A 27,759-nucleotide genomic window follows, 5' to 3' on the forward strand; every position below is an offset into this window, starting at 1 on the left:
CTCCTTAATCCCCAACAGACCCTCCAAACCCTACCTGAGGTCCAGTACTTAGAAGGTGCAATGTGAAATTCCCTCTCAGAAAAGTCTTGCCTCCTTTCCATAAACAACCAAGCTTAAAAGTGCATTTAAAAGCATTCCAGAATAATCTCTACTGAATGTATGACAATTCAAAGCCAGTTTATCTGTTTCTCTCCATTTCAGCGGATCAGGACTGTATGGCTTATCTTATGTTCAGAACGTGGGAAAAATACGTAGCTATATTAATAAAATTATAATCCTAATTGTGCACTGAACACAACTTTTTCAGTTCTTCATTTTTTATAGGATGATTACTTATGGTAGAGTAAGAAGTCAAGATACTGTGTTCCTCCCTTTCTAACAAATACAGTATTTTTTGCCTTTACCCATTCCCTCCTAAAGATAACTCCTCTGGATTTTTGTTCTTTTACAGTTAGGGCAAGACAAATTAATTATTTTCAAATTTTCTTCCACAACCCCAAAATCTGGTGGTTGTCACATATAAGAGATGAGTCAATGAAAAAGACTGTATTCATCCGACAGTTTGTCACTGGAGTAGAAACTCACAAGAGCTATACAGCTAACAGAAACCAGGCATTAAGAGTCTCGTGACAGTCAGAAATTATTGGGAAAACCTGAACTTCTTATTTTTACAAGTTAATAACAAATACTTCCTGTTTTCTTTAACTACGACCACAGTGCCAGATTTTCTTTTGCTATATGTATTATTTTCATCAATTCTAATGAAAACCACAGTAAGTACTGCAGTAAAGTGATTAGCCTTGGAGAAAACATCCCGTTTTAGAAAAAGCCACAGTAATTTTTATTTCAGTGGAAATTGTTCTATAGCTTCCTTCCATCTCTCGAGGGACTCTGAGAACTCTGAACACTGAAAAGGCTATAAATATCAATTAGATATGCATATTTAGACTTTTCTGCACCTAATATGAAGTAAGCAATGGACTGCTTTAAAACACAATATGGCTTTCCATTCGCAAACAGGGACACAAAGCAAGACTCCATTCCAGAGATGTACCATAAAGGCAACACAGGATGGGGCATATTCTTAGAACTGAACAAACTTTTTGTCTTCTGGCTACTTTTTAGAGATACCGGATAGAAAAAACAAACAATAAAGAACCTTCATTTTAATCAGCTTCTATTAACTCTCCAGACTTCATATCTTGAGAGTTAAAGTCAAATTAAAGTAGGTTTTACCTCCTCCCAATAAAAACATGCAACAAATAGGCTTATTCTGGTAGCTCTGCATTTCAAGACTTAGCAGCTTTGGCACGTACAGCATTTTATATTCTCCACAACACATCTTGGCTCATCCAGAAGCCATCATACCAGTTTAAGAGTAACTTGAAACATATGGCTACTCTGAGATGAAAATAAGTGTAGTATTTTGGTTTTCTTGTTACTTCGTTCCTGGGAATACAGCATTCACTGTGTAATCCCACGGTGGCAATATTGCACACTACAGCACTATTTAATCTGAAAAATTATTTCCTGTTTTGTGTAATTCCTAAGTTTTTTCTGCTACCTTCATCCTGGATCCTTTAGGGCTAGGGCTGAACAAGAAGCTGCTGGGATGAGCAAGAGAGGCAGATGACACCCTCAGCTTAATGCATTTGACACAGGAAAATTCATCATTGCTGAAATAACTTCCCTCCTTCGAAATCCCATTAGACTTCTTGTCACAATTCACATACCCTTGACAGGTCTAACTGTGAGCGACGGTCAAAATTAGACCCAAACTTTAAATAAATTCTGCATCAGAAAAAAGGGCTACCTGCACAGACACCATTGGCAATTGAAGGTGACAAATTAACTCCACAAGAAGAAGTAGCTTGATGTCAGAATCTTACCACTGTAAAAATAATCATCACAGTTTTGCTTTTCAACAGAAAAATGCCCATTTCCACGCCCATTCCTTGTCAAGATAGATTTTATATTTTAAAAAATCATATAAATTTCAACACAAACTTTTTAATTCTGTGACGTTCATGTTAGGTATTTCCTTTTCCAGTCAGTACCACATTTTCTTTTACTAAGAGCAAAAGGGGACAAGTCGATTTCAAATGGAGCATCACTGGAAAAAAAGTATTTTGGGTGTCAAAGGTATAGTGAGGCACCAACACATGCTGGTATGTTGCATCAGTAAATTATTTTTATTACGTTTAAAATACTTGGAAACAGTAAAAAATACTTAGCAAGGAAACACATATTAATTTCAGGTATTACAGAGTTTCTAGAAGGTGCAAGGAAGATTGATGTGGAAAAATCCACTGATAATTGACTCTTTTTAAAGGCAGTCAGTAACAAATACTGGGAAAGCACGTGTGAAGAACTGCAGAGATACAGATTGCTGTGGAGGTTGATCCCAGCTGGAGCCAAGCACCCAACCAGCTGCTTGCTCCCTCTGTCCCCAACAGGACATGATAGAAAAGAGGAAGAATGAAAATGAGAAAACTTGCCAGTAGAAATAAAGACAGGGAAATCCTTTACCAAGTACTGCTGCAGGCAAAACAGCTTCAATTTGGGGACACTTAATTTATTGTCATTTAGCTTAACTATTTAAGTAATGATTAACATACTGGGAAATCAGCAAAAATGACAAATAATTATACACTCAGGAAAAAAACCCAAACAAACACATCTCTCTCTCTCTTCCCAGCCTCAACTTATTCCAGACGCCTCTCCTTCCCCCTTCCTGGTCTCCACTCCCCTGATTATCACCACAGGTCATACTCAGCCCCTTAGGTAAGGTGACAGGTGGTGCAGGAAGGGTCGGAGCATAGCGGTTTGTCTCAGCCATGCTCTGCTTCCTATTCTCTTCCACCGCTCCTTCCTTCTTGTTTTAGGCTTCTGCTCCAGCACAGATCCTCCATGGGCCACAGGCCCTTTGGCGGTGCACCTGCTCCAGCACGCGCTCATCTCTGGGCCACAGCCCCTTTGCTGTGGAGCACCTCCTTCTCCTCTGGCCTTGTTCTTCCCTCTGGTTCCTCTGTATTCCTTCTCTCGTTATTTTTGCCCTTTCTCAAACAGGTTTTGCTGTTGGCTCATGGGCTCAGCTGTGTCCTGCAGGGGGTTCGCTGTGGAACTGGCTGGGACCTGCTGTGCTGAACACAGGGCAGCTCCTGGCCCCTTGTCACAGAGCCAAAGCCCCCCTCTACCAAAACTTTGGCATGGTCACTATACAACTGCCAAGTGTAAGAAACAGACTAATGGTTTTAAACATTTGGAATAAGGCTGTTGTAATTTTAAGTAGGAAGAATGGAGTGTAGTTTTAATATACATGCTGCACTGTCAACAATGTGAAATATTTAACTTAGCAAAAGCAGTGCAAAAGAAAGATCTTACAAGATGTAATAAAAATAATTAAATGGGAAAAGATTAAAATGCATTTCCTAAGATTTCTCAAATTAAGCACTGATGCAAGACATCCCCAAAGCTGCAGCTTGGCACAACATTATTCTCCACAACTTACTGTCAGTGGCTACACATCCACTCTTTTCAAAAAGAGCAGAACTGGATCTTCAGTATTTAAAGAAAGGCAGTGGTGGAAAGTTTGCACTGGCAGTGTCACATCCTTTAAAAATAGTCACAAAATTCAGCATCCAATGGACTCGAGAATATGTGCACAAAAAAGAAGTTATTTATCTGCAACCAACTGCTCACGACTGGAGTAGTGGATTTCTCAGAAAGCATTGATTAATATAGAATCGCTTATTATATTGACATTTAACAGGAGAAAGATCAGTATTTTTTCCCTGAAGATACGGTTTCTAAAAGTTTTTCCAGTTTAGATTTCTACTGATAAAATTTGTTCAAAAAGAGAGATGTTACACCATTTGTTATTCCATCATTAAAACCTTCCTACATAGTGCTATTTCTTAGCTTTATCTTTATAGTTATTTTGTTTAATACATAGTTAATAGCAGAAGAATATATCTGGACACATGTAGTTTATGGTTTTGGTCACCTGTTTCTCAGGATCTGTTTAGGATAATTGTAAAGTTTTGAGAAACGGGTTCTAAAAAAAAAAAAAAGTTTTCCCAGTCAGGTCTTCTTTTGCGCCTCCCTATTCCAATTTTATCTTCCAGCTTCCAATTACTATGCTCACCTAGAAGGGGAGGGAAAAGTCCAACAAAGCTTCTGTTATGCAAGTCTCGGCACATCATGGTGTACTCAAACGGGCTGAAGTGGCCACAGACCTCCAGGCTCCCTGGGGTAGGTCTTTCAGGCAGCTTATTTTACTGGCTTCTTGCGGAGTTCAAAGCCCGTATGAGTTACTGCTGCACACAGCATTTGTATACAGCACTTCACGGTGTTTTGGAGAAGATCAAAGGATGGCAAAACGCACTGATTTTTAAACTCTTCCTGATATTTATTGCAAGTGAAACAAAGAATGATTGTGGGAAACTTTTCCTGCAATAACCTAATCATCCAATAATGTGATACAGCGAAGCTGTATTCTGTTTGACAGTACTTGAAATGAGTTACCAAAGGCATGAAAGCAAATGTTAAAACATGCCAAAGTATTGTTTGAAAATGGCAACAGAAGAGTTCAGAACTAGAGCTACTTTAGCAATAAAGCAAACTCCAGAGAATTTCAGTGGTCAAGTGATTTTCATTCTTACAAACTTGCAAATAGTTTCTCCCATAGAACCAGTCTTAATAACATACCTGCTGCTTATCTTTCCCACACACACCTGTATCTAACAATCTCAAACCTGAAGTAGATGCTGATAACACTCTATTGCAGAACATAAATCTTTAACACACTTCAGATACCAATCCAGGATGCTCTTGGGCCCAGTAAATCCCTACACCCATAGTGTGCTTCAACAGTGCACGGTTTTCTACACAGTTTCCCAAAGGCCAGAGTGCCTCAGGCCAGCTGCAGGAGAGGAGATAGACACGGATCCACCACCACTTGGCATTGCACATCCAACTGGACAACTCAGGCAAGGCCTTTCAAGGACTTTCAAACTAACAGAGGTTTAAGTTCTGATCAGAGACATACTGGGGATATGCTGGCAGGCTACAACGTACATTACAGCATGTTCTTAGTTCTTTGTTGCTCAGCATCAGTGGCTCCTCCTCTGCCTGGCTCGGCTAATAACACGGTACCAAACATACTTATAAAATCCTGCAGCACAGCTGGACTGAGAAGTATGTTTAAGAACAATGATCTGATCCCAATTTCTCACCACATTCAGCAGTAGGCTCCTGGAGTTTCTTTCATCATCTACTGTCAGTGACTTCAAAACTAAAGAGCTGCTGATATAAATATATGCCTTACACGCAGAGTTACAACTTCAAGAACAAGTGGCATCACTGCTTGTTCTGGATAGGAGAATAACACCATGACAGCACAACAGTGCTGACCAACCTCAACCGCAGACACACAAACAAGGCTGTTGCCTTGGTTTAACCCCAGTCGGTAACCAATCCCCACGCAGCCGCTCGCTCACTGCCCCTCACCCAGAGGGATGGGGAGGAGAATCAGAAAGGAATGTAAAACTCAGGGGTTGGGAGAAGAACAATTTAATAACCGAAATAAAACTTTAAAAAAACCCCACATTAATAACAGTCCTAATGAAAGTGAGGGAGAAGGGGGGAGAAATGAAATCCAAAGGGAAGAGAGAAAAGAAAACAAGTGATGCACAATACAATTGCTCACCACCCACTAACCGATGCCCAGCTAGCTCCCGAGCAACGATCCACAGGCCCCGGCCAACCCACCCCACTCTCCCTAGTTCATATACCGAGCATGGCATCCCATGGTATGGAATACCTCTTTGGCTAGTTCAGGTCAGCTGGCCTGGCTGTGTCCCCTCCCAATTTTTTGTGCACCCCCAGCCCTCTTGCTGGCAAGGACTGAGGAACTGAAAGGTCCCTGACTTAGTATAAACATGAGGGAACAACAACTGAAACCATCAGTGTGCTATCAACATTGCTCTCACACCACATCCAAAACACAGCACTGCACCAGCTACTGAGAGGAAAATTAACTCTATCCCAGCTGAAACCAGGACTGCTATAAAACTTGCACAGTGACAAACATATGTGTCCAGAAAGCTCAGTGATACATTATGCCAGCCAGGACCAGGTAGATCTGCAAAATTCCAACTTTTTTCCATCAGTGACAGGAAGGTTTAAGGACTTACCTCCAAGATAAATCCTCCTTCTTACCTTTCCTCTGCCGGGAGGTCAGCTCTACCACAAGTTCCAGCTGGGAATGCAGCAAGGCCATCAGCTCCTTCCTAAGGGCTTTATCAAGTAATGAGCCCAGCCCTACTTATTCCAGATACGTGGCATCTTTGTTACAACAATCAGTTCACACATAGATGTGCTTAAAACACCAGAGAACATAAAATGCATCCAAGGCGCATACATACGCAAGCTTGGCTTTGCTGAGGTAGAGGATGACAGCATAAATCTAAAAACATTTTCAGCTTCTCTTTGAAGAGAAACTTCCTTTCCTGGCTAGCGCTATTTGTTCAGTGCAGAAGAGTCACTGAGTTTAAAAGCAGGATGACTCATACTTGTTTAGAGGTTTATAAATTACCTGCAGTTAAGGAAGATGTTAGGAAAAAATGTCAGGAAGGTTTAAATACTGTTCTTTGAAGGTGCAGGGAAGTGATAGCTAATGTATTAACTTCTGAGAGCAGCTAGTTGAGCATTAAAATCAAAGTGACTTGGCTTTTCCCTTCATCATTTTATCAATGTACACCACTTGCTAACAAAGACCTTTTAAATATAAAGCAGATAGTTTTATAAAGAAACGTGGACTGTTCAAACAAATAGAAAACCTGATCTGGTTTGTCTTGACATTACACTTGCAAAAATGGCACCTCAAGCACTGCCATTTTAGAGCAAAGACACAACTATGGCTGACAGGACTATGGGATTGACAAAATTATGCCCAAATTACCCAGAGGAAGGTTGTTTCTTAGTCCCCTCAGCATAATTAGAGGAGCACAATTTATCTACCACGCACAGTGATACATTCATTAATGTCTTTGGTTCCTCTACTTAACTTGCTTGGGTACCAAGAGCAGAAGAAGAAAGTTGCATCATACCATCCACTACCAGCCACTCCTGGTCTCTGCTGGTCTGCACTCGGCACAGTCCCAACAACCCGCAGGAGATAAAACAAAGAGATAAATAATTTTTTATGCTATGTGGAAGCGATCATTCTTTCTACTCACTGGATAGTCTCGCTGAGGCTTACTCTAAACCTTCTTTTCCTATCCCCTAGAAAAGGAGGCAAAGCAAAGCAAATGCACAGCACACCCCAAGATAAACCTCCTCCCGCCAACCCTCCATAAAAGCCGAATGAAGACAAACTAATCATACCATAATTAGTTACAATTTGCACAGTTTTGTCATTATAAGAAAAATAACTTTTCCTTAAGATTAAAGGGACTGGAAAGCACTACATAAAACCTTTCCTGACTTTTTCTTCTCAGGGGAATTTTTGCAAAGCTTTCTTACAGTACTTCATGCAAAGATCTGATTATGTATTTCAACTTATTTTCTCTGTAATTAGTTTAAAAGCTGGGTCATATGCATATTTAAGCTACATTAATTTGAGCAAATCTTCTACAGGGATACACTATATATGAGTTAGAATTTGGGGCGCTGAACTCGGTATGCCCACTGGTTTAAATAGGACTAAACAACCTTGGAGAATGAACAACTGCAAACCAGATTCTAGTCCTCTCTACTCCAAAGCACCCAAGAATGCATGGATTTGCTCAGATTTATAAAAGGTCTAAAGAGCATGTTCTCTGCATAGCAATCTATGTCACACATGAAGATGTGGTTAAATATTCACCTTTCAAGCAGCACCAGCTATTTAAAGGAGTTTTTTTTCTCTGCTGCTGAGATGTGCTAATTCACCACAGAGCTCTCATAGTCTGTGTTACATGAATTTGTCTTCCTTTCCACTGAAAGGAAGATCACAAACACCGTATCTTTCAGTTGGGGGGACAGCAAAATTTTGAACTACTTTAATTCATAACGAATATTTTTCTAAAAGGGACACTTCCTGACCAACCCAGCTGGTAGTTGATAGCTGGTCATTACGTAGTGCCCACCATACAACGAGCTGGCCATCTCCTTTAGCTTCCACTTGAATCGTCTGCCCCATGACCAAAATAAAAATTTGCAAGACTGATTAGCCTTCCTGAACACCATACCAGTGGTGGAGATGGCAGAGGCACACACTCCCACAATGCTGATTTTATTTAGGATTCAGAGACAGGGTTAAGAATTTTCTCTAATTCACCATCATGGAAAATTGCACACAGAAATCATTTTGTTTTGCTCTGAATTTGAGACAGTATACTACAGAGCTGCATGATAACTGGTATTCCTACCTCTTAAAAAAGAAATACCTGTGATGGGAGATTCTGCTTGTTGCATAGCATAATCAAGGGATTTAGATTTTTGGTTGTTTTTTTTCTTCTTAAGTTAAAGTATTTCATTACTACAGCAAGACGAGTGGTGTTAATATCCTAAAATTTTACAATCTTCTGTCATTGTGTTTGAGCAAGAGATAATTATATTACTGGCATGTTTGATAAATCTTTTCCTTCATGAAGCCTGACTTGAAATATTGGCCATAAATTTTCCCTTGATCACCTTATGAAGTCATCCCTGTAGACTAGTGGATTATGCTGGTTTACCACACTTCTTGTTCTGCTTTAATAAAATACACTAGTCTAACACTATTAATGCACTACTTGGTTTGTTATTTTCAAGATTTAATCTTTAAAAGAAGATCAAAGCCACATGTTCAATAATGTTGCAAACCTAGAATCTGACAGCAAGTCTTCTACCCAAAAATCTCTCAACCTAACATGCTTTTAAAATGGAACTGTTTATTCCACAAATCTACTGACATCTGAAATCAAGGCATTTCAAATCATGTGTCCATTTTAATAAATGGGCAGCAATCTCTCTGCTGTTGGCAACTGTCAAAAATAAAAGATTTGTATATACTAAAATGAGCTTAAATCAGATGATGGCTGACTGAAACAGCAATGCTAGAAAGACAAAAACAAAAGAAAATTGGGGGAAGGTTTTTGCACTTGTAATAGAAGAGGAGCAATTAATTGCAACCTGTTTCTACTAGCAGAAATGTGGACAATCTGCAGAGCTGACAAAATCTAATCCAAGATAAAAATCTAATCTAAAAATGAGAATATAAACCAGGGCTAGCAGTATTTTACATTTAAATAACACCTTTAACTAATAATTTGCATTTCTATTGATACCGACTCATACCTTATCTGTAGCAGATGTATGAACATAATATTGATACTGTTATTAAATTCTTTGCTTGTATCTCTATTTTCCAGAACTGTGCTTTAAGTAATATTGCAGAGAAGTATTTCTCCTTAACACCCAGCCATAAGATGAGGCTCTTTTAGTTTCAACAAACTAGTTAATTTGCTGGAAGACATTTCATTACAGTCAGCCTCTCTCTAATGAGGTCAGCTGTCAGGTCCTCCATCCATGCTTACTTTAGGTTTTTTATAAATTAGGACAGGTATTTTTTTCTTCCCACACAAGAAGTCCAATGACATGCATCTTGCCTGTTACACATACAACTAACACACACGTACCTGTTCCTTAGTATTTTCTCAGTACAACATGCATCAGATTTTATAAAAATCACAACTAATCTGCCTTTTAGAGAGCCTTGTCATCACTGAAGTTTTTTATCATCTTTGCCATAAGGCAAGAAAGAAATATCCCAACCTTACACTTCAAAGCTGAGATCCAAGTCAGATTTAGGCAAAATGCCATACAGGCAAAACCTTTGCTTGAGCCTGTTCCTGTCTGATATCCAGACTACACAGGTTCAACAAAACTCATGCACAGCTGAGGGCTCTGTGCGAGCTTCAGAAGTGCAGCAGGAACAGATCTGAGCAGCAAGCTCATGCACAGCTGCAGATCATAGAATCATTTAGGTTGGAAAGGACCTTGCTGACCATCAAGGCCAACTGTAAACCTAACACTGCCAAGTCCACCACTAAACCATGTCCCTAAGTGCCACATCTACACATCTTCTAGATACTCCCAGGGATGGTGACTCAACCACTTCCCTAGGCAGCCAGTTCCAATATTTGGCCACCCTTTGGTGAAAAAACCTTTTTCTTAATATGTAATCTAAACCTCCCCTGGCACAACCGAAGGCCATTTCGTCTTGTCCTATTGATACTAAGAACAGCAGCATCCCGACCCCCTTGCTTTCTAACCTCACCGAAGTTGGAGGCTAGGTGTGGCTGGATAAGGAGTCCGATATAATAACACTCAATAACAGCAGACTGTTACTAGGTAAGGTATTCTTTATTGCAGCGCTGGGGTAGCACCAGGGATAGTTCTACCATAAGCACACCCCCCAGTCTGGCAAACTTTTAGAGACTATATATCATGAAGTTATACGTAGTCGTAAAATTTCTGAGAACTCATTCACATATACACAAGATTTCCTGGAACTCATTAACATATGCAAATATCTGGTCCACATGCACAGTCATCTTTCGTGGTGGTCTTCGGGGTCTTCAGATGAAGGCTTGTAGTCTTCTTCACTATGCCCGCTGATTGACATTTACTTCTGCACAAACTCAGTTCTGGGATCAGTAGACCCTATCCTTCAAGGCCATTCTGTTGTAACTTTCATCTCTGTGGTCTGTGCATCCCTTCTCAAGATTGAGCTGTCTACCATGAGATTATCCAGGTGTCCCCTTAACTTACTCCCACTCCTTATCTTACAACCATCTGGATCCTCTTTTGTTCAACTAAATACCTAAAGTATTTACAAAATCTCCCTTGGTTTTGGAGCTCTAACCCTTTCACTATTGCCTGTTACTTGGGAGAAGAGGCTGACACCCACCTTGCTACAACCTCCTTTCAGGTAGCTGTAGGGAGCAATAAGGTCTCCCCTCAGCCTCCTTTTCTCCAGCCAAACAACCCCAGCTCACTCAGCCATTTCTCCTAAGACTTGTGAATAAGCAGAGCCTAGCCAGGACGACCTCTGCTCAGCCAGGTTTTTAACATACAAGCGTGTGTGGTGTCAACACACGTCCGTGGTGACAACATGATGTGGGAGACACTCAACAGACAGGACAGTAAGACTTCCTCCAACATCACTGGCATGAATGCTACGTGGATTTTGCAGACATTTCTCTTGAAGACTGTTGTCCTAGCACTATCAAAACTAGCTGACTACAACAAGGCTTTTTTTACCATCCCATACCAGGTTAACTTCAATAAGTAGTTCCCACACTTTGCCCCGGCACAGCCACCAATCCCCCACAAGGTTTTGAAAGTCCATCTACTGTCTGTGCTGTTTCTTAATCCTCTTCAGGCCAGTCCACCCTGCTTCTTGCCTCTGCTGCATCTGAAGTCTTCCTCCTTTGGGCTCCTCTTCCAGCCAGGCACTCCTCATCTAGGCCCCCTTCTTTTCCTGGGGCCTCTCTTTGTCTCTCCTACATCCAGGGCACTCTCTCTCCTCCCTCTGCTTCTTCCAGGTCTCTCTTCATCAGGTACTCCTCTTCTATACCCCTCAGAGCTATTTAACTACTTAGCAGGAACCAGCCACAGCTGCACATTATCTACATCAGCCAGCCCACCGCCCCTGAAGCCAGCCCAGGGCTGTATATTCTCAATGTTAACCTGCCTTCATTCCTCTATAATTCCTCTACAGACTGTGTTTACACAGAGTATGGGATAGGGACCATGCTGCTTTGTGGGCCATCTCCTGTGCCATATCACTGCTGATGCCACAGATAAGTGGCACAGACAACCTCAATGAATAGAGATAATGGAAAAAAACCCTACAGATAAGCCAGGAGGTGAAGCAAGGTCAAGCACTCCTCCCATCTTGACTCAATTCAACCTTTGTATCTTGCTGGATCACAAGATGCTTCCTTCCTCCCCACTCCTTCTGGACACTCAGGCAACTCTTAGTCACAGCTCCTGTGGAAAAGAACTTTACTGCAGCCTTTCTTCACAGAGCTGGATGTTTGTACTTTGTTTTGTTTGCTGAGACATTTCTTCAGTCTATGCAAAACACAGACATGCAGATCAGTTTGCATATTTCTCTGTCTACAACCAGCAGACTGTCTCACACCAACAAGCTACTCACCATCACAAGTCTACAGCTGGCTATAAAAAGCTTTGTAGGTACTGACAGCAGCCAGGCAGCAAGCAGTCCTGCAGCACATTCTGGTGACCATGAAGCAGATGTGGCTTCGGAAAACATACTGCCTGCATCACATCCTGAGCTTTGGGGAGCTTCGTATCTCAGGGAGCACACGGAATAAGAACGAATTAATTTCTCATTAAATGTTTTAAATTACAAAATACATTGTGCTCACTCTCCTAATGCAGCTGGGGATTTATCCTTGCCTCCAGGTTGTAGTTTTCCTTCTTGTTAATGTTCTGTGCTAATTTCACAGCCATGCATTTGGTAAAGTCAGCCTTGTCCAGAAGGATAAATCCAGAGCAATAAAATAGGTGTCCACTAAATACTGTTTTATCTGATCTGTTTCACCTCTGCTCTGCTACCAGTTGGGTTCACATAGTCCATTTCTCAATTACTAAGTGGGGCTTGGGCTTTCTAATGTTTTCCAAGACGTGTAGTGTCTTATTTAAGCACTTTATAACAATGGTGGAAAGAAAACAAAGAAGTAACTGGACACAGAGTGGGAAGCCATGTCCGCCACATCCTTCATGTGTGACACTGACATTGAAAGACAGTCAGGCCAGGAGTATGGGGGACACAGGAACAGGAACCATCATACAGCATTTGGGTGTCCACCTTCGGCACAATGCTAGCCTCACCTCACAGCTCAGTCTTCCAGTTCCCTGATTTTCTGGGCTACTTTTGCACAGACTTTCCTCAAAGATGGCACCCCTGATCAAAAACATTGCTTGACCATTTCATGTTTATGTCCCACTGTGACCCCTTTAGGAGAAATGTTTGAATGTGTTCAGATTTTGTCATGATGGATGCACAGGATGGTATTCATATAAAAACCTGCCACTGCCTCTGTTGTTACAAAGGCACTCAAAAATGGCCTTGTAGACAAACAAGGCATGGAGACAAAATACAGTAGAATATTACAGTATTTTCTTTGGGCACTAACATACCAACTCTTACACCTGCAATAATTAATCTCTGACTGTAAATTAGGCAAAACAAGGAAAAAGTATATAACTTCATCTGATTCTAGCTTTTCTTCTTTTGCTCTTGTAGTTAAATTCACTAATTAAATGTAAAAAAAAAAAAAAAAACCAAACCAAACATAGAAGACGGTCATGGAAATTTTCATAGCCCAACATTACAAATCAGCTACAAATGTGATGGTTCACAGCACTAGTAAGGACTGAAAATGGCACTTGTGCTGAAACCTCATTTTGCTCTAGTAATCTGAATATGTATGAACAAAAGTAATATAATAGCTATTTGGATACATGAACAAATTAAAATTTTACAAGAAGGTCATTAGATAAAATCTAATACACATAACATCTTTAAAGCAGTAAAGAAAAAAAAAAAGAAAGAAGAAAAAAAACCCACCGGCTTAACAACTAAGTACTTTTGAGGTTTTATCTGCCCTGAGGGCCTGATCCAAAACCTGCTGACATTCAACTCTCCTGACCACAGTTGATTTAAATGGTCTGACCCGGACAGCTGCCTGGGTTAGATCCTCTCTGACACAAGGAAAACACCTCACTGAAAATCAAGAGTCATCTCACTTTTCTCTTTTCTGTTTTCTGCTGTTGAGCAACCAAAGTCTTGGACAGCTCTGTTTTAGAAATAATGCTATTTTTAAAGTATCTCTTCACCCCTTGTGTTTTCTGTAATTTTGAAAAAGCTTCAATTAAAAACCAAAACAATTTTAAAGCAGAGGAAATACCAGTCTAGAATAGCAGTATTTTCAGTGCCTGAACAGAAAAGCAAAAAAGTGCTATAAAAACAATCCTTCAGAAGCATAAAAAGCTCTTTTACATCTTAATGCACTTTTCAGTACCAGCAATTTTCCTTCTCTCCTCATTAAATCAGAGGCTAACTGGCATCAGGATTTAGAAACAGCAGTACCTTCAATTCCCAGGATACTTGCACATGGTGAACACTGGTAATTTCAAACCTTTACAAGAGCACATTACACCTGCTTTACTGCTTGCTACTCTCTGCAGGATAAAATTTTCAAAGAAAACACATTAAAATGTTTAGGAAACAAAATGCAGAACAAAAGTAACTTTTAGCATTATGAAACCACATGAATAATTATCAATACTGGTGTAAAAGATTCTACAGACAGCTACTGTAAATCTCCTTAAAATGATCTCAAATCACTGTAGAAGATCTATGCCTTACTTGATTGCAAACTACACACAAAGCAACTACACGTAAAAGCTCTTGGATACTCCACATATGCCCACAGTTTCCTGAATACCAAAAATCTTGATTTTCATGCAAATTTCGTAAGAGCGCAGTTATACAGCTTGCTGCCATGAATTATGCAAACTCTGCGATGTATGGCACACATATTGCTGTAAGAAAGAGGCGCATGCGCAGTTCAGACTGTCCACTTGCAAAATGTCTAAATACATTGCTACCTTCAGCAGAATTATTTCCAAGCATTAATATTGAACAGCACTGTAATTGGCATTTTGTTATTCCACACATCCAACAGCATGCAAATAGGTATTTGTTGTTATGCTTATATTTTTGATCAAGCATTTGCAGATGAGCACTCAAAACTCAACAGCATTTATAATGGCTACAAAAATGCCAGTCTTATCCTCCAGGAAGTCACTGTAAATCATGGTGTCAGAGAGAGCCAGCAGTGATCCTGTGTTCCTCATCATAATCACTGCACAGGCTCATCAATATTACATGGACCTTCCTAATTTCATGCAAAGCCTTAGAAAGAGGCAGGCAGGCACAGCCCAGGTAAGCAGATACATCTGCAATAACGTAACAAATGGGGGGTTCTTTTTTTTTCCCTTTTTTTTGTGTGTGTGTGTTTTAAATACCATTTCCCCTGCAGTTTACGTACCCAGTGTAACTGTGACAGTACAGGAACTGCAACACTGCCCAGAACAACTGTTTTTCTCTTCTCAATCCTATTCCAAATAGTAGCCAAAAACTGCAACTTACAGAAAGAGCATAAAAGAAAAGGCAAACATATTATCCTTCTGTATTTATCCTTCCAAAAACTGGCAGCTTAGGAACTTGCTGAATAGATCAAAGAGAGTACATCTGGACCACTGTGTTTGATGCCTTTTTCAACCTAGTTATGCTTTTGGCCTCTGTGGGAACCTGTGGCAATTTACTTTGGTTTAGGTGGAAAATAACTTACTCTGTTTCTGCGTCTGGTACACCCTGTTCCTGACCCCGGTAATACGGTTAGCATAACCCAGTCTTATTTTCTAAGACAAACAGCTGTAATAGGTGAGCATGCTGATCACACATCATGCCTTTCTCTCTTCCCCTTTTCAACACTGTGGTTGTCACCAGGATATGATGACCCCCATTATGGAACAGACAAACCCCCTGTCAGCATTGCGACAAAGCCATCTGCCAACCAGGCATTGTCGCCAGGATGTGGTGACACCCATCAGAGAAGTGGGAAGCATACCAGCACGTGTGCTACTGCCTATAAATTCAAGCAGCTGCAAATCCTAAGTAGGACACAGACCAGAACTGCTGCTGGATGGCAAACCCCATGATCCCCCAGGGGTCTGGGACACCCCTACCATCACCTGCTTTCTCCAAGACTGAGTCAGTGACTCATGTTGTTTTAGGTAAAGTCCTCATCTAGATTATGGATATTGTATCACACACTGAATATTAAGAATTTGATCCAATCTTCTGAGGGCCCGGGTAACTAAAAAACTCTAGATAGTAAGAAAGCTACACTGATTACTAGAAATTCTATTTAACTGAAAGCTATGACAATTGCTAAGAATACTCTGTAATACCGAGCTACGCTAACAGCTAGAAACTGTAGCTAACTATAACCGATGGTGATTATTAAAATTTTAATACAATAATAAAGCTCTAATTATAACTACAACCATGTGGCCAGTCCTCATTCTGCCAAGGATCCCTAAAAGAACCTGTGTGTCCCTGTAGCATCCAGTGACAATTCAAAACTATTGACAGCTAAATTTAATGGATGCTCTACAGATATGGTGTGTGTGTGCACGTGTGCATTCTCAAACTGAACAGTCCCTGCTTACTCCTTGTATGGAGGTCAAGCCATACCTCTGAGCAGCTTTGCCACCCTTCTCTGCCTGTTTTTGGTAAAGACTGATTAAACAAACAAAACTCTATTGCCAAAACTTTGCTATGTACAGCAACCATCCATCCCACTGGTAACCGCTTGCCAAAGCAAACCTGAAAAATCTGCTTGGAAGTTTTCCACAACAATACAGACAGATGAAGCTAGCAGTGCACCAATTTTTCAGGTTTGTATCTTTGCTGAATTGTTGATATAGCTGAAATAGCTAAAAAAGCAAGTTAAAGTAGTTTCACTTTACTTGATATAATACTTCCATATGGGGATTTCAATACATGAGGAAACACAGCTTTAGGCTATTCCTTACTCAAAGTAAGCATGATGAATTATAGAAACACAAATTAATTAAGTACTTTGAACATAAAGCTGCCTTTGGAAAGCATCATTTGAAATAAAAATGTTAACTTTGAGTTACATGGTAAAAATCATTATTAAGATTTTGTGTTCCAGCACTGGTAACAATTATGCATCCCAGATTCTTCTGCACTGCTCAAGCAGAAGCCTAGGGTGGATACATCTGCTGGTTAACAAACTACTACAGCTGAATTTACACAGCTTACATTTTCTACTTGAAAGAACCATTTCCATCACCATGGAACACATGACTTGCCTTTTCCAGCATACAGTACAGTGCTTTCCCTTTAGCTGCTAAATGTGTGTCCAAATTGTTCATCTTTCAAGTACACATAAAATGACAGAAAAACATCTCAGCTATTGTTCCTTTTTCCCAGTGTTTCTAGGCATAACAAAGCGAAATAACAACCACCAGAGAAATATCTGACACGGCGTCAACACACTACAAACTAGATAAAATCTTCAGTGATCTCTAAGGAGTAATTCCATCACCACCTTTCCCTTCTGCAACCACTAAGAACCATGCATCTGTCTTGTTTTGAAGTCTAACTTAATATGCAGCCTGTCACTATGTCTAAGCTGGTGGGCCAAGAAGAACTTTGAAGCTTCATGGTGTTCTCTAGTTGAAGACTGAGCCATAAAGCAATGATCCCACCCAGACCTTCGTTATTTGAGAAGGAAGAAAAGCCATGTGGGCGAGAAGGCATAATGGTATGTTTTGAGTCCTCATTTGGGACAATGAGGAGCTCAGAAGGGGAAGACAGCCAGTGCTCAATCTAGAAGCTGTCAACAGTCATAGTGTCAAGTTGGCCAATAAAGGCTAAAACCTGTAATGCAGGGCCCAACAAACTCTGTAGGTTCACTGCCAGACCTTCCTACTGCTCTACCCAAAAGGAATACATGATCCAGATATGAGTTTACAAGATCCATTTTCAAACAAATTAGGCACATCTGGACAAGAGTGAGTTAAACAGCTCTGTTCACATGCAGGAAGGACACATTGCTCTGTATTTCAGTATGACATAAAAAAGGAGCTCGAACCCTAGGACAAGCTCCATTTTGCTGCATGGACAATGCTTGCATCCGGGCGTCTCTGGAGTCAGTCTACACTCTTGGCTATTTGAGAAGCGCCAGCTCCTCAGACCTTGAAAAACAATGCAATGTGATATGAAGTGACAGATTCAGCCTTTAAAAATATCATCCACAACCCTGAGAGAAAAGCAAGATGCACAGAACATGCCTCGCATGCAGAAATGGTCCCCTCTTCCTTCAAAGCTATCTATCTTCATGGAAAGGAGCCTCAGACTTCAGCCACTAGACAAAATACTACCAGACCACTTAGACCAAGTTCCTGTTTCTTTCATCAGAATTTTCAACTTTTAGGCTTGATGTTACTTAATTCAAGTATTCCTGTTAAAGACACTAAAAGAAAAACTAAAAATGTAAATAGCCAACAGGAATGAGCAAGACACTACCAGTGCCTGAGGCACCTCTGCTATCAGGGAACTAATTAGGTTAAAGATGCCCAGATGAACCCAGTAAGGGAAACACTAGGTCCTCAGGTAAAAGATCTGGAAGATGTAAGGTATTAAGAGGTCAGACCTGTCATTGACAGCACAAGCACAAACAAGTAAAACCTGAATCAGCAACTCAGCAACAGAAAATCTTTCTACAAATACTTTTCTGAACATTTAGTCTCAGCCTAAAATTGCAGTCACACTGAGAATTTAATTATGTTAATATTAAGTGACTTCGGAACTTTAGATTCATTCCCCTTTTGATCTTTGGAGGGGGGTCCAGAGGAACCAGAAATACAAAGCTACATGGTGGTTGCATCCCCATCCTTTTAAAACCAGTATGCAAAAAGTACAACCAAACAAACTCAGAATAATAGAGGAATCACTGAGAAATATACTGAGACCAATGTAAACTGAAATAATAACCCATTCACTTCCAAAGGGCAGGAGTTCTGGGGAGTACACAGAATCTATCAGGGACTTGTCATGGCAGACGTGTTTGCATGAATCATGCTTAGTTGCTAAGGAAAGTCCAACAGTACAAAGCTCTACCAAATGTCAGGGAGACCTCGAAAGCAGAGACCCCATCAGTTTACCATCATTGTCAACCTGTTGCTGTGTCTCCCCGAGTGTCACTGAGAACTAATCCTTTCACCACCTGATACCTAACTTTTCTGGTAGCCTTGGGACCTGCTCAGAACAGTCCAAGCAAAACAAGAAAAGAGGGTCCTTCAGGCTGCTGCTGACAGGGAGCTGTAAGAACCATAATATCTCTGCATAAATCACTTTAAGTCTATCAAAGCATAACCAGGCAGCTTAGCTTGCACAATCACACTGCCTTCCCTAGTTCTCTTGTATTGCATACCATAATAGAAGTCACTGGCACTAGCAAGGTACACTGTTCTTTCTTACATACATAACACAGCATCATGCCAGATCAGGCATGACAACTGCCTCCATCTGCTAGGAAGGGGACAATCTTAGCACGGGAAGCTTCACCTGTACTCTTCTGTCTTTTGATAGCATCCTCAGAAGAGGGCAACACCAGCAGTGCTCGGCAGAGATCTGCAGGGATTGCACCAGCAGCAGCCACTCCTGACCAAGAAAGAGCCCTCTGACCAAAGCAGCCACCAAGGATGGCATGGCCATGAAGAGGTTCAAGAGAAACAGGTTCACGCACCCCCTGAAGAAGGCTGAGGATAGCAAGCCCTGTTAAGACAGCAGCTGCATCTCTGTGGGGGTCAGGGCTGCCTAGTGCTGCTGGCAGCATGATGGCACTGCAGTGCAGTTGTGCTCCCCCACTGCAGCTAGGCTCCCTCTCCCCTTTCCCAACCCAGAGTGCAAAATACAGATTGCCAGGGGAAATCACAGGAGAGCGGCTGCAGAAAGGCAGGAATGCTCAGAGACTCTTGCCCAGGACAGCATGGCCTGGAGGACACACAGCTCCTTGAAATCTGGGTCAGGGCATGATGAAGGGCCCCAGTGGGCACCTTCTAGGCTGGGTACCCATTCAAGGATGCTGCTGCAGCACAGATTCTTCTGATTAATTTCAACACAGCATTAGAGAGCCTCCTGTGTAAACAAATACAACACCGTAAAACAACACAACAGATACATATTCCCTGCAACGTGTTTTTATATTGTTTGCATGCTCTTATATGATGGTGGGTGAACAAAGTTATTTTGCACTGATTTCACTAAGAATTGTGCCTTTCAATTACTGGCAATAAGATCAAAGTAATAAGCCTTAAATAGATTTTTAACAACATTTTAAACTTGTTGATTAAGGTTGTCAGAGGATTAGAAACAAGTTTAAATCACTTAGGGAAAATGATCTTAATATCTGTTTAGAAATAGGTTCAGATAAATAACTCCCTTTCCTTCAGGAATCCTGGTAAAATTGGGGTCAGGCTGTTATTAAAGCAATTTTCTTTCCTTCTTCACTTCAACATCTTAAAAGGGTACAATGTAATAAATTCCTACAGCAAACATATGTTGGGAGAGCCCCTCATTCCCCATAAAAAGCATATTATTTTCCACTGTCCAGGCACCAAGTCTGTATTTCAAGTATTCACATCTGTGGGATAACTAGTTTTTGTTATCACACATGCATATATTTATATCCTAGCACATCACATACAGCTCAGCCTCTGTAAATTTGTTCAAATGTTGAGAAATGGAATGACAGAATCATAGAATTATTTAAGCTGGAAAGGATCTTTAAGATCATTGAGTCCAACTGTAAACCTAACACTGCCAAGTCCACGACTAAACCATGCCCCTAAGTGCTATCTATATCTACACTTGAAGAGATAGTTACAGCATCTGCCTACCCATTAATTTGACTTTACCTGACTGAGAGTGATTTAATCTTTCTGCTGAGGAAGGGGGAAGCCAAGGGAAATTTGACAGCAGAGTGAGGTCCCAAAAATGTGTGATGTGAATGAATGTGACTGTGTGTGCCAAGCACTGTGCAGTTCTCTGGATTCAGGCACAGAGATCACATGAGCAGATGCTGTGCATTGGGGATTAGATTGCTTTTGTCAGAAATGCTCATAAAGCAGAACTTTCCTCAAATGGCCACAAAATTAAAATTAGGAGTTGTGAGAAGATCAAACATCTGTATCTGAAGAAATAGCTTATGATATTGTTTGCATTCTTAATTGTCAGTGTAAGACACTCCATGGATTTTCTTTTTCCAGAATGACACACTAAGTCAAAACTTAGCTTTCTGGGAGGGGGAAGGAGGGTAGAGGAAGGTAGACGGGAAAGGAAAACAGCCATAATAAAACAAAGTAAGAACTCCTTTAATAAAATCAGCGGTCTACAGCTAATGTGCATGCATATGGTCTGTGCATCTATATGCTGACGTGCATACATACCTCTTTTCCTAATGCTTTCACTGATTCTATACAGATCACATGCAGGGGAAGAAAAAAAAACCAAAACCACCACCACGTGGAGGGCAACGGATGCTCTTTTTTTCAATTTGACGCCTGGAATGTAATAGGATTTTGTGGAAGCAAATCCGGACTTTGATGTTATATGCAATTTTCTAAACAGCATAATTTCTTATAAATGCTCAGTTAAGTAAACAGAGCAAATAATTATTTTACTCATCCCAGTCACTAAACCATTATTTAGGTTCCTGCAGGGGGTATATAGGAAACTATTTCTGAACACTAAAGCCAGAGAAAACAAAGGAACAACACAATATTAGCAACTGAGAAAATTCTCACATTTTTTCTTCATGTAAAGCTGGAAGGATAAGATACAGTAGAGTCTCTGTCTCATCAAAGCAAACATCTTACATCAAGTCAAACCAACTGCATGGGAATATTGTTTGTCCGAAGTGACTGTGTTCTCATGCCTGATATGAAGATCAACTCTGATGCGCTGGCCTGACAAGTTGTATTTGCATTAGACATGGTACCAGGTTTTAGTGATGTATTTATCCATTCTTGAGGCAAGTTAAGTAATGGACCATGAAACACAGCAGCTTTACTTACAACCCATGAACCAAAATCCCAAAAAAGTTTCTAAAGCTGGTCCTCAATAGACTATCAAAATAAACAACATGCACCATGAAGAACATAGTGCTTTGCTTTTTTTTTTTCTTCATTCTGAAAATTAAACTTGTTTAATGCTTTCTATACAGACAAGAGTTAAATTCTTAGTGTTGAGCCTAGATAGAACAAGTGATGCTAGACATAGGGGTTTTCTTTTATTTTTTTTTAAATCTCCCTTCCAAAAATTTTGTTTAAAAATCTGGTCTTCTTAATGGCACCTGCAGTAAAGCAATGTTTGTGTGTGGTGGGTTGACCCTGGCTGGCTGCAAAGTGCCCACCTAGCTGATCGCATTCTCCCACCTCAGCAGGACAGGGAGAGAAAATAAGATGCAAAAGCTTATGGGTCTAGGTAAGGACAGGGAGATGGCTCACCAATGACTGTCATGGACAAAACAGACCCAACTTGGGGAAATTAATTTTATTGACAATTAATAACAAAGTAGGATAGTAAAGAATAAAAACAAACTTAAAAGCACCTTCTCCAACCCCTCCTCCTTCCCAGGCTCAGCTCACTCCTCACTCTTCTACCTCCTCCAGGATTTTTTTCACTTTCTTAGCTGTTACCACAGAGGCACCGCCACCTTGTCCCAGGGGCTCAGCCATGCCCTGCAGTGGGGCCATTGGAGCCAGCTGGAAGCACCTGGAACCAGCACGGGGCAGCCCCGGCCTCTCCTCACAGAGCCAGCGCCAGCACCCGGGCACCCACACCCCCACCCCCACTAGTTGGTTTAAGACACATGAAAATCTGGGGTTTTGAATCTTATTTACAACTTTAAGGACAAACTGTAAAATCATGTTAATCTCCTTGAAATCACCTGAAGACTTTAGATATATATGTCCAAATACCTTCAGAGAGGTCTGTGAAACAGAAAACTGTTGGGAGTTACACACAGGGGCCTGGCACACCCACAGCACCTCGACTGTACAGAGATTTTGCTGAAAAGGGGCCACTGTAGCTTCTCCTGGTGCAAAAAGCTGCATTTTTCAGAGAAGAGGAAAGCCCTACAGGATGCCCATGACACAAAGTGGGGGGCAGAGGGAGGAAGGGGAAAAAAGAATACCTCCAGAGGAGAAGGGAAGATACTTTGTGTTACTGGCATTCTGCTTTCTGTCCAGGCTGGGAGGAGCAAACACATCTTGGACAGTTGTTATTAAAATCAGGAGCTCTTCAGAGAGCAGAGATTTGCAAGGCTATAATATTCCACCATGGGGTTTGGATCGTTGAAACACAAGTCCTGTCTGCTTCATGAGGGTTATTAAAAATACTGCAGTTTCACAGGAGGAGTCACCCTCTGCAAGTCACTCCCAAGTCAAAGCATTGGATGATCCTTTCAGGATAGTCATCTGTCATTAAGCTCTCAAAGTCTACTGCAGGTACACATACATTTCCACACCCAAAAAGTCTAGGAGTATGATCACAGAATCACAGAACCATAGAACCGTTTGGGTTGGAAGGGACTTTTAAACCTCACCTAGTCCAACCCCCCTATATCTTCAACTAGATCACGTTGCTCAAAGCGCTGTCCAGCCCAACCCTGAATGTTTCCAGCGATGGGGCACCTACCACCTCTCTGAACATACATAATAGTCTACTTCAAATTTAAACAAAAAGTTATTCACCTTCTATATACAGAAGTTTCAGTAAATGAACATATTTGCACTTTAAGAAAGGAGAATGAGCAAAATTTTCACGCCATTACAGATATGCTCAATGAATTGCAACCTACGGAGTACCTTTTCTTATCAAGAGGCCAATGATAATTAAACATTACTTTTTGATAGCCATGCTACGTATTCACAACTATAGTTTTCCAAGACAGACTCTTCTGCCCACCCATCTTTCCAGCCTTTATGCAATCTTGTAGACAGCCCAGTCACCTCCAAAGAGGTAAAAAAATCAAGAAGCAGAACACCTCAGGCCAGCCTCTTGCCTATGCTATCGTTGTGCCCTCCGTGGCACTACAGGAGCCGCTCAGAGCTGGAGCAGAGTGCCATATGTGTTACCTCCAAAGCCAGGAATCTGGTGGCAGAGGACAGCAGCCAGGGCAGGGCTTGGCTCCGCCTGCGGTCAAGGCAGCACACAGGCAGCAAATCACAGCTCCTACCCAGAGGAACCATTTATTTTGTGTGCTGCTTCACTGCAAGCGGTCCTATAACCCTGTGAAAGGATTCTGTCCCCCACACCGTCACCCTTCTCTGGCTGGCTGCCGCCAGAGGCTGGCTGCGCTGCACCCACAGTCAGCAAAGGCACCACATCACAAGGAGGCAGACGGGGGGGTTGGTTTGGGTTGGTTTGGGTGTTTTTCTTTCTGAAACACGGCTACGTGCGGCTTGTAAAGCATTTCATACAGCCGGACAAGAACGGACGGGAAGCAGAGAGCCAGCCTGGAACTGCAGCTGGGGCAGAAACCTTCCCCCAGATCTCAGCATCCTTTCGGCGTGAGGCCGAGCCGTGGGGGCGCACCGGGACGGCAGCTGGGCGAGCGGGGCTGCCACCTGCCGGCCGGCCCCGGCCCCGGCCCCGGCCGGGCGAGGCGGCGTTCACCGGGCGGCGGTACGGCGGCGCCCGGCAGCCGGGGATGCAATACCGACCCTGCGCCACACAGCCATATAAAACTTTCTCTTACAGTAAGCTGGACTTCACCCCGAGTCAGGTTTATCCATAAAAGCCAAAACACATTTTGGCCTCACATACAGGCTGCCAGCTTTTTGCTTGTTTACTTTTGCTAACAGTAAGTCAGCTTGCTGGCATTTGCCCATGGCTTGCAATGACTTCTTTCCTTTAAATAGGCTGATCAATGCAGAAATAATAATTTCCGTGCATGTATCACCTCGTATTTTCAAACCAGCCGTGTGAAATAAAACACTACAACATTATTAAAGCAGCAGTTAGTTTGTCAGCTGACAAGCCACAGCCAGTTGGACCCAGTGCTCCTGTGAGTACGGAAGGAACGTTTGCAGCAACAGAATTGTAACGTGCAACAGACTGCACATGCCAATGCAACTGAACGCCCAAAACATCACCAAGTACTCAGTGTCACCTCACGTACACACTCCCGGAAGGAAGTCACATCCCCAAGAGGGATCAAGAAGCATCCACTCATATACTTCTTGCACGTGAAAGACTGTAACAGAAACATCTATAAGTGAATAAAGAAAATATCATTACACCTACATGCTAACACAGGTTTCAGTTTATCTGTCCTATGTCAGGTTGTTCAGACTATGCTAAGAACGATGGCTAGAAACTCTGCAAGTTGCAGTAGCTCTGTTCAAGCAGATCTAAACAGAAAAGGTGTGCAGAAGCTTTGTTCGGTTCAGACTATCACAAATTCCTCTACCTGACGGTGGAGGGCTAATAAAATTGCACGTACACAGATTATTTGCTTCCATTCCTCAGAATCCATTCTGCTAGCAAGGCCTGTCCTAGAACATCACATCTGATACTGCTTCCACCCCAGTGAAAGTCTTACACAGTTTTGGGAGGTTGCCATGAAGTGAGAAACCTTAACAGCATATAGTGAAGATACAGCCTGCTGCTGTAATTTGCAAAGATGACACTCACTTGACAATAATAATTATTGGACCTGCAAATTAATGTTCCCAGGCATCCCTTCAAGCCCTCACGCTGATGGCACTAGATTTCAGTCAGCGCAGATGAGAAAAGTTAATTGGCCTACGGTACAGCCACGCTGGCACAAGTGGGGAAGACCTTGGATGTAACATCCTAATAGCTGGGAGGGAAAGGATGATACGCCTTCACCCGCAAGCTGTCTTCACTTCATCCACAGGCCATGCCCATGGGTAGGATGGGGCCATGCTTCCTTCTTCAGTATTTGTAATTCTCAAGTGGTATTTCTCAGTCTCAAGAACTATTTCGACTAATCCTTGCTGCTGCCCACATTTGCTGAAGAGATAGATGCAGTCTTCTGGGAGCTCACAAAGGCAGATGACAGCTGTCTCATCCAGAGAACCTCACAGGCATGTGGGACAGGAGTAGGCTCATAGGCCTTTCATCGAATCAAGTACCCACAATCTTGTGCCAGGTAACACATTATTCCTATTGACTTTGAAAGTCCTAAAAATATATTCTGCTTGGTCAATACTAAATACATGGTTTACTTACTGCAGAACAAAGTTGACATAATCACTCTCAAAACCACATTTCCGGACTATGACAACGTTCAAAATTTCATGCAAACCTCATTAAGTATAAGGGAAAAATCCTCTGCAGTGGAAGGGACCAAGCATCTCAGGTGATTATTTTTTCCAGTGTGCTCTTCATCTCTGAAAGTCAGCCTGCTTCCAACTCTTCACGTTTCAAACCACCAGGCTGGAGGCTGATCAGCGCTAGCACCTGCACCTAAGTTATGTATACCTTTCCAGCATGCACTTGAACTAGCATGTCAGTTTGATAGGTCTGTAGTCTGAGGAACATGAGGAAGCAGACTTCGCTAGCATCCACTGCCAAATTAGAAAAAGACAAATGATAATGGCTCCTAGGGAGACCTTTAGCTTTTCTAGCTATCACTTCCGACTGACATTTTTGTTCATGCTAGTTTTCAATGACACATTTGGTTCCAGGCCTGTCATTTTTTATATCACCTAGCAGGCAGTGCTAGATGAACACTGGTCTCAGAAGGCTGGAAGCTATGGTATATTTTGGAAAAAAAAATCTTTATGGCAAAATAGTCCTATTAAGAATAAAAAGAGAAGCAAACAGCTTGAATTAATCCATTTACTCTGAGACTTCTCTGAAAAGAAACTAGATCTTGTCAAAACTTGACAAAATGTTTTGGGTGTTGGGGTTTTTTTCCACAGAATTATGCTGTTTCATCAAGGCTGAAATGTTTCACTGGGATGTATCAACTTCAGTGGAAAGGTTTCTGTATGATACGTTTTTGTCACTCATGGTACACTTCTGTCACCTACAAAGGAAGATGCCAAATAAAAAAAAAAATAAGCTTTCCAATCTGAAAACAGATACTTTCACACAATTTCATTTTGTGATGCTGCTTTGAAGGTTTTGGATCTATTCCAGCACAAAGCAGAAACACATGGCAAAATGAAATTGCCATTGTTCAGAAAACTCAACTTGGAAATCCTAGGTCTATGTCAGCATGGCACTTGTGTGGCTAGAAGCATATAGACATCGAAATAAGCACCTCTTTATTTGCATGCAATCATAGCAGATTCCTGGTTTCTTTTAAACCTTATTAATTTAAAAATAAACATATGTAGACCTTCCTTCACAGGCTGTTAATTAAAAGGCTGTAGCTGTTCTGACAATTTCCATGTGGCCCAGGCAACAGATAAGAGCAACGCTCTAGAAATGCAGGCCGTATTCACACATTTCACCAGTAGATGTGGACTCCTTTCCATCTTAGGATCTATATCCAGACCTTATGTCTGTACACACAAATATGTCAGATTTGAGTACATTAACCTCTGTTACTGCCCTCCTCTGACACTGGCAATTCATGCATTTTATTGCACTAATGCAGCACCTCTTCTCCTACAAAACTCCACCTTTCAGATGTAACTCACTCTTGCCCAACCAACATGTCCCTGCAGAACAGGGGAGGCTGTGATGCTGTGAAGAGCTGGTTACCATGGATCTCCTACAGCATTTTGTGTTTGAAGGGTCTCCCCGAAGGAAAAAGACCAAACACTGGTTACAGCCTTTTGTCACAGACTACCACATAAAACCAGTTTAATTACAAAGGGATAACAAGCTGCTAGATTTCAATCAAATCTGAGAATTCATGTATAAAAGCTGGACAAAGTATCCTTGGCCAACACAAAGAACCAGCGACAAGAAGGAAAATTCCAGCAGTGGAGGTTTAGCAGCTGGCTTCTAGAGCAAAGTATTGCTCAGGCACCCTGTTTTGCACATCACAGAAATCCAGGTAGTTCAAAGAAGTAGGAGATCTACTTGCAAAGGCCCTATGAATAGAT

At 41.5% G+C, this 27,759-nt stretch overlaps 1 protein-coding gene across 5 annotated transcripts in view; it reads right to left on the reverse strand.

The window, feature by feature from the left end:
• The window catches only part of OXR1 (oxidation resistance 1), a 290,219-nt gene that overhangs the window by 164,801 nt on the left and 97,659 nt on the right, over positions 1 to 27,759 (reverse strand). For 3 of the 5 annotated variants that reach the window (XM_055704450.1, XM_055704447.1, XM_055704444.1), the window contains exon 1: positions 6,198 to 6,298. The exons of the other annotated variants lie outside the window; for them this stretch is intronic. In XM_055704450.1, coding sequence (XP_055560425.1) covers positions 6,198 to 6,283 — 86 coding nt within the window. In that variant the 5' untranslated portion in view covers positions 6,284 to 6,298. Of the gene's footprint in view, positions 1 to 6,197; positions 6,299 to 27,759 lie in introns of those variants that run through there. 5 annotated transcript variants of the gene reach the window in all.

Source organism: Falco cherrug, chromosome 3 (genome assembly GCF_023634085.1).
Source record: "Falco cherrug isolate bFalChe1 chromosome 3, bFalChe1.pri, whole genome shotgun sequence".
Classification (NCBI taxonomy): Eukaryota; Metazoa; Chordata; class Aves; order Falconiformes; family Falconidae; genus Falco; species Falco cherrug.